At 17.5% G+C, this 12,617-nt stretch overlaps 1 protein-coding gene across 1 annotated transcript in view; it reads right to left on the minus strand.

The window, feature by feature from the left end:
• LOC128954326 (uncharacterized) overlaps positions 1-12,617 on the minus strand; it is a 15,740-nt gene extending 3,123 nt beyond the window's left edge. The window contains exon 1 of the mRNA XM_054299903.1: positions 12,020-12,617. Coding sequence (XP_054155878.1) covers positions 12,020-12,582 — 563 coding nt within the window. The 5' untranslated portion in view covers positions 12,583-12,617. The remainder of the gene's footprint in view (positions 1-12,019) is intronic.

Below are 12,617 nucleotides of genomic sequence, written 5' to 3' on the forward strand. Positions count from 1 at the left end.
AATCTCGGACTCGGACCTGACCTAACATAGGGTACAAATTTACCTGACCTGACCTGACCTGACTATGTGGTCCGAAAATAATTTTATCAAAAAACAATTTTATTTATTCTATACCCGCAACAAATTTCTCTAAATTAACTTTAATTACTCGGGATTAACGATAACTGATTGTAGATCTAACTTAGATTCTAATAAAGTTAATATGTTATTATTTATTAGATCAAAACCATCATCTTTTGTAATATTTTATGTTTAATTTATACAACTATTTTATAAATAATAATTTAATAAATTTTGTGTTTGATTGTCATATTTTGTAATAATTGTCGTTTAAATAATGAATAAAAAAATTTCGGACCTGACCTGACCTGACCAAAAAATTTTGGTGTTCGGACCCGTACCTGACCTGACCTGAGCCCTAACTTTTACCTGACCTGACCTGACCTGAAAAATCAGGTCAGTTTTCAGTCTCTAATGTATATATATAAACATCGTTTCATAAAAACTGACACTAATTTAAATTGAATTAAATTGAGTTATAATTAAATTTATCGAAAAATAATTATTATTTAATTAAAATATAATATATAAAGATTAAAATAAGTTGTAGTTTAATATTAAATTAGTCCGTTTGGTCTCTCTAATTCACTATTATAATCGATATTTCGGTAACATAATTTACGACTCCGGAAGTTTGTACCGAAATTATCTTAAATATCATTGATATTGACCATCCAGTTCTTTGTGGTGCATCCAATATGTTTGTCTAACCTTTATCTTTGGTTAGAAAGGAGCAACATCATAAAAAATTACCATGGTTAATAACCAAGACATTTAAGATAATTTTTGTCCAGAATTCTAAAAAATTTACTATCGGGTAACTAAATCCCGATTAAAAGTGGTAATCATAGAAATAATTTAAAGAAAAAAACGGGAACAGATTCTTACATAATATACTATTTGAATATATTATTTAAAATCTATTATAATTATTAATTTTGCTATTATATTGTAGTTTACTTTAGTTAAGTAAATTTAGTGTCAGTTATTATGAAACAAGGTTTATATATATATATGATAATAATAATTTTATACCTTATATACCTACCTATCTACCCACCTATCCAACCTACACACCCGACCCACTACTAATTAATATATTATTATATATTTATAATATATATATATCTATGATTGAAACCAAACAACTACTTTAAATATTATCTAGTACAATTATACTAGTGTAATATTATTATGGTTTTTTTTTTTAAATAATATCACTTATATTATATAATATATAAAATTTGTTTTTATAAGGTATCAATTGAATTCAATATATGATATATATATATTCAATAGATATTTAATTTAAATATAATATATATATATAATAAGTTGATTTTTTACAAGTATATATATATATGTATTAAAAATATATTTTTTATTTTTATTTGTTTGACTACTAAGTTTTTTTTTTATTTTGCTAATTTATATTCAATTAAACATTACATACATGTATAGACATAATAAAAATACAGTTTGCATTTAATTTTTATTTATTTTTTTTGCTAATATAAATTATATTATATACTTATATAATAACTAGAAAAAAACTATATTTTTTTGCCTTTTTTTATATAACTAAAAGTTTATACTTTATGTGTGTATATATAAATATAAAGGTGCTATAATTTATAAAAATATTTATATAATAGTATCTAATTTACTCAAATAGTTATTTTTTAAAAAAACTAAAACTAAAAAATACATTACATTAAAGTTGTTTTAAATAGTATTATAAATGTATTGTTATTGTATTGTACTATATATATATATACAGGTATATATATATATATATTTATATATATACAATACCAAACCAAATACATACAAAAAAAAACAAACAAATAGTACATTAAATTTTTATTTGATTTTATTTTTGTTTCATAAATGTATTTTCATATATATATGTATATACTGTATATAAAAACACAAAACAAAAGTAAAACATTATATAATAACTTATAATAATAATACAAACAGTAAATACATTATAGTTATACTTAATATAAATATTATATATATATATATATATATATATATATATATATTATACAGGTATTCATTACATTTACCTTACATTAAGAGAGAGAGAGAGAGAGAGAGAGAGAGAGAGAGAGAGAGAGAGAGAGAGAGAGAGAGAGAGAGAGAGAGAGAGAGAGAGAGAGAGAGAGAGAGAGAGAGAGAGAGAGAGAGAGAGAGAGAGAGAGAGAGAGAGAGAGAGATTACAAACAATGTTTTAGTTTAGTTCAAACAAAAAATAATTTTATTGAAGTATTTAGAGATATCTAATAACCAAATAAATCCAAGTATTTTATTATTTTTATACATACAGTAAATACACTGTTTATATCCAAAATACTTTTAGCATCTAATACTAATAATACTAATACTAAACAAATAAATGATAAAAAAAACATGTTTTATAGATATCTAACAAAATAAAACAATACCAAAAATTGTGTTATTATTAAAATATACTATACATTATAGGATTCAATAGAAATCAACCTAAAAATCTATTGTAAACTAATATTTATAGTATATATATATATATATATACCAGTATATCATATTATATCATATTATCAAACAATAGATAAAGTAAAATAAATATTTTTTACTTATATATATATTGTATATATAATAAAGATATAAATACAGGTATTAAAGCATTATAATAATTAATACAATATAATTAATTAATTTTTCCTATTTAACAAAATAAATATATTAACTAATTAAATATTAAACAATAATTAAACTAACAATACATTAAAAACAGTTTTTTTTCAATTAATTTATTTTTCAAATAATATTGCAGAATATTCTGTATAAATGTATTAATTTATTTAATATATATATATATATATATATATATATATATATATACTTTATTTAGTATATATTTATAACATATATTATAAACATAATATACTAGTATATTTTTTATAATGATTTCAAAAAAAATATAAGTCAAAACTAATAATATAATAATAATTGATAATATTTTAATAATAATTTAAAATTTAGTTTTCATTATACATTTACTTTACTGTAAGCAATAATATATAATCCTATTTATCATTAAATAACGGAATAATACTATTTGTTACTAAATTAATATAAATCAATATAATTCAAGCAAATTTAATGTAATTATTTTTTTAGTTCAATAAATTTAATAATGTATTTACAAAAAAAAATAATTTCTGTAATATTTAAATAAAATTAAAGTAATACTTTAATATTTCATATGATAATAATTAAAATATTTAATGTAAAAATATATTTAATATTAAGTCTTAAAAAACAAATAAAAAATATTTTATAATTTTTTAAGAAAACTTATTTAAAAACTTTTTAATTTAATAATTTATTTAATACTATAGAGTACTTAAAAAAATTATTTACAGTCAATATGTTTGTGTGTATGTATGTGTGTGTGTGTGTGTGTGTGTGTTTGTGTGTAGGAGTATATATATTGCTATAACATTATGATAATTATGATAATGTTAAAAATAATAATTATTATTAATTATTTTATATTTTTATATAATTCAAAAGTAATTCAAAATTAGCTTAGATAAGTTATAAATACTATACATATTATATATATATATACCGGTATATTTTTTATAATGATATTATATATATATATATATATATATATATATATATATATATTGATGAACATATATGTATATTTAATTTACAATATACAGTATTTATGTTATATTTTATTTATTCAAATAATAATATATTTATATTTAATGATATCACTTGTTGGTTATTTAAAAATATATAAATATTGATATATATATATATATATATATATATATTAAGTAATGATAGATTATACTTAAAATGTCAACTATAAATTATTTAGCAATTTATTTTTTTTAATCTTATTTATTGATTTTTTTAAATCATATATATATGTTATACTATACGCCCACTAAATACATAATATAATGATATAATATTATTAAAAAAATTTATAATAACTATTTAATATATTTTTAGTTTATTTACTTGTTATTTATGATATAAATTTTATTGATGTTGTATATGATGATGTTTTATAATATTATCAATTATTTTTTAAAACATATCATTATTAACATTATTAAAAAAATGTTTGATTGAATTTTTTTTTATATAATTATTTATATAATACTATAATAATAATATTTTGTTTGTTTGAAATATACATTAAAACAGCATATGTTTTTTTAATATGATATTTTATTTTTTTTTGCTATTTTTTATTTTTTATACCAAAAAAACTCATCGCAAAAAAATAATTCAAAAAAAGTTTTTTTATGAGACAACTAAACAAAATAAACAAAACAACAACAAAAAAAAAACAAAAACATTGTTACCTAACATGCAATTTGATAAATAATAATAATATTAAATTAGAAAAAATATTAACCTTTTAACCTTAAAATATAATTATATTACTTATTAATTAAAAATAAAAATCTAAAAAATTAAGATATTATTTATTAAGAAAAAATACCACAAAAAAATCAATTCGAGACCTATTTATGTCAATATATTTTTTTTATTATCTATTTATTATTATTATTATTATTATTATTATTTTTGTTGTGTGGTATTAGATATGCTTGACTATCATATGATTTTTTTTATTATCGATAATTTATGCGATATTTATGGGTTAATATATAAATTTATATCACATCCCATATGAATCACATAAATATTTTATATATATATAATATATATGATATGAATACCAGATATTTATTATATATATGGTGTATATATATAGATATATATAATATAGTTATGATATTTTTCCGGTAAACATATTGTTTAATATATATATGTGATATTGCACTGTACTATATATAGATAGATATATAATATTTGATAATATAGATAAAAAAATATTCATAAAAAATATTAATATTGATATACTATATATAAAAATTTTTATATATAAAGCTTTATATATAAATTTAGTAAATATATTGTTTTTTTTTATTTTAAAAAACTATTTAATATGACAAACACTTTCTCCCAACAAATAAATCAAAAAAAAAAAATTAGTTTTTTGGTATATAAATATATAGACATATATATATAATGTATACTTATATTAATTGGATATTTTTATACCTCATAAATAAGTATTAAATTATTAATTATTTTAAACATTATTATTATTATTATAGAAATCTAATATAAATTATAATATAGTTTATTATTAGTTTAGTTTTTTTTTTGTTTTTGAAAACTAATAATAATAAGACAAATATTGTTTATCTATAAAATATTTTGAAAATGTGATTAAAAATTTATTTTTATTTAATTTTGTTGTTGTTGTTTACAAAACAACTATTTATAGAAAAAATAATAAAAACTAAACTTTAAAAATTTTATATATATTTATATATGTTTTACTAACTAATAAATTTAATTGTATATAAAATTCACGTAATTTCTACATTAAATAATTGCATTAATATATATAAAGCTCTTAATGTTTTATAATTTAATTTAATTTTTTACTGATTTTTATTATTTTCAACTATTTGTATAAATAATTATAAAAATAAATATACTGTATATGAAATACATTAACTTTTTACGTAAATAAATTAAAATAATTAAATTATTATTAATACTATTTAATACTAATACTAATAATAATCAAAATTATTTAAATAAATTGATTTAAAAAAAATATTAGATTTTGTTTCTATCAATAAAAGTATTTTACTTTATATTCTTAGAAATATATTTTTTCATAAAATAAATTATTATTTTTTTATTTATATGTAAATATTTGTTAATAATTTTTGTTTGTTTTTTTTGTTTGTTGTTTAATATATTAAATACATTAAAATAATAATAATAAAAAAAAAGATATTTAATAACTTTACATTAAATAGATTAGTTTAAACAAAAAAAATATTTGCGTGTATATCAAAAAATAATAATATTTATTTTCTTATAATAATAATATTTATATAATATTATTATTAAAATAAAAAATTTTAGTAATTATTTTTTAAATTTTATTTGACAGTAACAAAAAAACTAATTTACTAAATTGACAAACAATTTTGTTTAAAAACAATTTTAAAAACTAATAATAAAAGTAAGAATAATAATATTAAAATACTAAATAAATATTTTGCAAAAACTAAAAAAAATAAAATAAAAACTAAACATTTAGTTAGTTGTATCTAAAATTAGTTTGCCTTTAAAAATGTAATTAAAAAAAATTATTTTAGCAATTTATAATATATATAWTAGTTTGAAACATTATTTTCAATTGTTATTATTGTTAAAGTTTTTAATTAAATGTTTGAAATAAATAAAAAAAAAGTAATATAAAAGTTTTCAAACAACTCTTTAATTTTTGTGAAAAATTTCAATTTTATTATTAACAAAAATCCTAGAAATAATTAGACAAACATTAATTTATATGGTGGCTAAACAATTACACTAAATTAAACTATAATATAACTAATAGATACACACTTACACATATACACATACATACACACACACACACACACACACACATAAATACATACACATACATACACAAGCATACCTACATAAACATACATACATACAAACGCATACATACATACACATATACACACACATATATACACACATACATACACATATTACACATATTACACATATTACACATATTACACATATTACACATATTACACATATTACACATATTACACATATTACACATATTACACATATTACACATATTACACATATTACACATATTACACATATTACACACATACACATATACACACAYATACATACACACACAYACAYACACACACATACATACATACACACACACACACACACACATACATACACACATATACATACACACAGATTGTCATCACTTTATCCATCGATGCATAAGTATTTAGTTAACATATACAGTACAACATATATATATAAGGCTTATTATATTAATACACTGTATATACAGTATACTGTAAACTAATAGTTTTTAGCTGTCTCTGTATTAGACAGTGTATCCAAAAATTATTGTTAGCCACACACAATGTCTAACCACACAAATAAATAAATATAAAAAGTTAATTAAAAATAATAATTATCTCCCAAGCAATTACATGTGTGTATGTGTGTTAAATAGACTGATATTAAATAGTTTAATATATATATAAGTTATAATAAATGTATTAATATAACACAAATCAATTAAATACCATAAACCATAAAAGCGTATAAATATATATAACATTTTATGCAACAATTATTATTATCAACATTTGATTTTTTGAAAATTTTAATTATTATTATTATGTATATATTCAATATGATAAATGTCAAATAAATATGGTTTTTATTTTTGGATATCAATTATAAATATAATATTTACTTTATATATTGTATATATATATATATATYTATATATTACAGTAAATATTSTAAATATATAAATTATATAATTAGCATAAAAATTATAACTCATGTGTTATTACACTAATTATTGTTTACTACTAATCAATTTTGATAAATAAAAAAAAATATTTTTAACAACAAAATTATCAAATACAGTAAATTATAGTAAATTTATTATAATCATCTTATAAAATATTTTTATAATCTAATTAGAGAGTAAAACATTAATAAAAAAATAATTTAAATAATTAAATTACAATTAATAATTTAAATCTCTCTCTCTCTCTCTCTATTATATATACAGTATATATATATATATATATATATAAGAAGCAAAATATTTATAACAATTTTTATTTTATTTCAATTATTTGAAAAAAATGTTTTATAATTAAATTATTTGATTTCTACCAAAAATTTTCTCGTATAAAATATTTAATATTTTTTAAAAAATGTCAAAACTTTAGTATTATTATTACTACTATTATTACTACTATTATTACTACTACTACTACTACTTCTACTTCTACTACTATTACTATTATTACCTTATTATATAAAAATGTATATTTTTTTTGTTTTGTTTAGTAAATATCTGTATTATTAAGTTTTAATATTATTAGTAAATATAATTAGTATATTATTATATTATATAAAAATTTTTCAACAATTTTTATCAAAATTAATTTATAAACTGATAAAAAAAATTCCAAATATTTATGTGAATAAATAAAAATTTATTTTTAAGGATTAAATACTAGAAAACTTTATTATTATTATTATTATTATTCTCATTATTAAAATGGATAAAGAAATAAATTTATTAAATATAATAATAATAATACAAATATATTATATATATATATATATATATATATATATATATATATATATATATATTATATATATATATATATATATATTTGTTAACAAAATATACTTTATAATAAAACAAAACAAACAAATAAAAAATCCACTTATTTTATAAACTTTTAAAAAACATTATTAATCTAAAAAACATATCAATATATTTAATATATATATATATATATATAACTTAAATATAAATATTAGTTTAGTTATAAATATTTTTGTTGTTATATTTTTCACTTTAAAAGCATTTAAAGATTTTTTTTGTTTGTTTGAATACAATTTAAAAATTTGTTTGAAAATAGTAGAGTAAAAGTAATAGTTTTTTAAAAAAATAAATTTTTATAATAATAATTGAAAAACTAACTAAAATAATTGCTTTTATAATAGATATTATTTATTGTGTTAACTATTTTTTGTTGTTATTAACTATTATTTAAATAAAATTATTTAAGATTTTATTTTAAGTATATTTATATATAAAACTTTATATACTATTTATATATATATTTTTTTGTATAATTATTTTTTTAATATTGACATTTAAATTTATCCAATTAGTAAACAAACAAATTATTAGATATATTTAATTATTTAAATACATAATATTTATATATATATATATATAAACAGCTTTTATATATGCATTTTTATACCTTTTAAAAAAAACTACAGTATAATCCCAGTTGGTGTTAATGTTTAGGCCATATATATACACTGTATATCAATATACTGTACAAACAAACACATTGACAGACAGCCAGACAAACATATTATATAACATTTAATAAATAATATGTTAAGTATATAATGTATATATAAATAATATATTATATATATATATATTGAATATATATTAGTCTAATATAAGTTTTTTTATATATCATAAGAAAGAAAGAAGAGAGAGAGAGAGAGAGAGAGAGAGAGAGAGAGATCTTTATGTTTACTTAAGAACTTTTATATATATATAATAATTTTGATATAAAGTTTTTATTAATATATATTAAATCAAATACTGTATAATATATATATATATATATTTAATATATTTAGTTTGCATAATATAGTATAATACTGTATATAATGTGTACATTTATATGTTAAACAAATATATTACTAATAATAAATAAAATAAAAAATATTTGAAAATATAATAATAATAATAATAATATGATATAAATATATTAACAATTTTTTATCAGTGCTATGTTAATACTACATATCATATTATAATAAATTATAGATAAAGGGCAAACAATAAAATATTTACGATAACACCCTCCTCTCTCTCAAAAATATATATATATATATATAAATCTTTTTATTTATATATATATTTATACTTTATTTTTTATGGACATTGAAAATACTAGAATAAAATTGATTTTTATTTATATAACTTATTTAGCTGTGTATGTATGTGTGTATATGTATGTGTGTATATGTTTGTGTGTATATGTATGTGTGTATATGTATATGTGTATATGTGTATATGTATGTATGTATTTGTGTATGTTTGTGTGTAAGTGTGTGTGTGTGTGTGTGTGTGTGTATGTATGTATGTGTGTATGTGTGTGTGTGTGTGCTGTTTGACACTAAAAATATATATATTATATAACTTAACGGTTAGTGACTGTCTTGACTAACCCACGCTATATTACACACACACACACACACACACACACACACACACACATCTACCACGAAATATATATATATATATATATATATACTTATTTATATATATTGCTGATGGCTATCCATACAATGTTATACCAATGAATAAGATTTAATACAGTTATATAAAACATAAAAATTACTACTAATAATAATAATAATACCCAAACCGACCCGTCTATTGATCTGACGGTCATTAATCTAATACATGATAATAATAATATTGCAATACTGTATATAACAATATATTAACAGCATATATATATATATAGCTATTGGACACTTTCAAAGATAATATCATTATATTATATTAAAATATACTGAATATAACAATATATATATATATATATATATATATATATATATATATATATATATATATATATATAGTTATATAAACTTTTAATATAGTCTTAACAAAATTAAATGTTTTTGATATTTATATATATATATATACTCAATATTGTATATAGAAATATCATTTATATTATATACTGTATAAGCTTTTAATAATTATTTTTTTTGCTTATAATATACCAAATAATAATAATAATAATAATAAATTTTTCGCAAAAAATGCATAAAATTTCTAATAAATAACACATTTTTTTAAAAAAAAATACAATGCCTTAAAAACATATTGACTACAGTTTAGTGTATATAACGTATATATATATAACTGGGTATTAATTATTTATACTAATTACTACTACTACTAATAATAATAATAAAATATTTATTATAATATTTTTTTTTTGTAAAAATTGCTAATTATTTAGATTATTTTTTGGTAACATTTTTTTGTGAAAATTTTATTAATTTATTTAATAAATGTTTAAATAATTTAGTTTTTGTTTCAATCTTTTATTATTATTATGTAATTCTAGAAAATATTAATAATAATAAAAATAAACTAATATTGTTGTTGTTGTTGTTATTAAACTTGAAATATTATCAAATAATTTAAATGGTTGTATAATAATAATAATGTTTTGTATGCAATTCAAAGATAAATATATATATATATAATTAAAAACACTTTATTTTTTTAATATATAAATATACAAGTTTGTTGTGCAATATTATGATATTTACATTATATATTGTATATATATTTAATATATTTATTATACAATATACAGTATTATACAGTATATATAGAGTATATTAAATCATAAAAATGTTTTCATAAAATTTTTTTTAAAAAAAACTAGTAAAATATTTTTAATTTCAATGCACTATTTATTTATTTTTAATTTTCAAGTAATTATAATAATAAATTTTATATCAAAATAATTTACATATAATTTAAAAAAAAAATAGATGTCAAATAATATGTAAAATGTTGTAAACATAACTATCATATACTATATATATATATATATATATATATAGATATATTTTTATCAAACAGTTTATTTTTAAATGTTTATGATACATTATGTTAATATTAAAAAATGATTTATTTTTTTACCAAAAATATATTTTTTTTGTTCAAAAAAAAAACACTTATCTATCATATACTAAATCTAACTTAATGTAATAAATATTTATTTTTTGTTGTTGCAAATATTATATAAATTATCACTTATTATAGTTATTATAGACAGTATTATAGTTATGTAATAAAATTAGTTTTAACAAACAAAAAATTAATTACCGGTAATTAATTTTTGTATTATTATAGATTTAATAATACAATTTTATGTTATATTTGTTACATTTTTATTTAAATAAAAAAAATTAAATATTAAATATTAAATTAATATTTTTTAGGTATAAATTTTATATTATCATATAAAAGATACTAAAATAAACTAAATGATATAATTTATTTATTTAAATAAAATTACTTAATTAACTTATTTAATAAATACTATTATTATTAAAAAAAATAGTAGAAATAATAATAATTAAAATTATTATTAAACTTAAAAGTTAATTAAAAATAAAAACTTACAGTTTTTTCAGCTGACGGCTCAAATTGGCGGGAACTTCGGTAACCGATTGGCCAACACATTCACAGGTTGTCTGGCCAATCACTGTACATCCATCGCCAGGTCGGACACCGCCACCACTACTACTACCGCCCGAACCAGTGGTCATCACTGGTGGCTGTGGTGCTAATGGGTTGTCGGCTACGGTAACAGTCGTATCGTTTCTTTTGGACTGTATTTGATGGACACCAACACTAACGCCTGTGTCGTCGGGACCGCTATGATCTTGCGGTACAAACTGTCCGAAACCGGTGGCCGGTATCATCATTACGGCTGGCTGTTCGGTAATTGGTTGAGTCGGCCGCTGACCACCACTACTAATGTCGTCATCATTACTACTACTACTACTACTACTACTATACGATCGGACCGATGATCTGATTTGTAATTCATTGTCGCCATCGGCGGCGGTAGCAATGGTCAGACCATTCAAACAACAACACAATTGATTTGTTAATATTGTTGTTGTTATCATAAGTAGCAAAAAATTGCTACTAATTATTATCAATTGACTCTTCAATGCCATTATTATTATCCCTCCTCTTTAGCCATCATATACAT

Source organism: Oppia nitens, unplaced genomic scaffold (assembly GCF_028296485.1).
Source record: "Oppia nitens isolate AA-2021 unplaced genomic scaffold, nextdenovo-longstitch-racon4-pilon3 scaffold26_pilon_pilon_pilon, whole genome shotgun sequence".
NCBI lineage: Eukaryota > Metazoa > Arthropoda > Arachnida > Sarcoptiformes > Oppiidae > Oppia > Oppia nitens.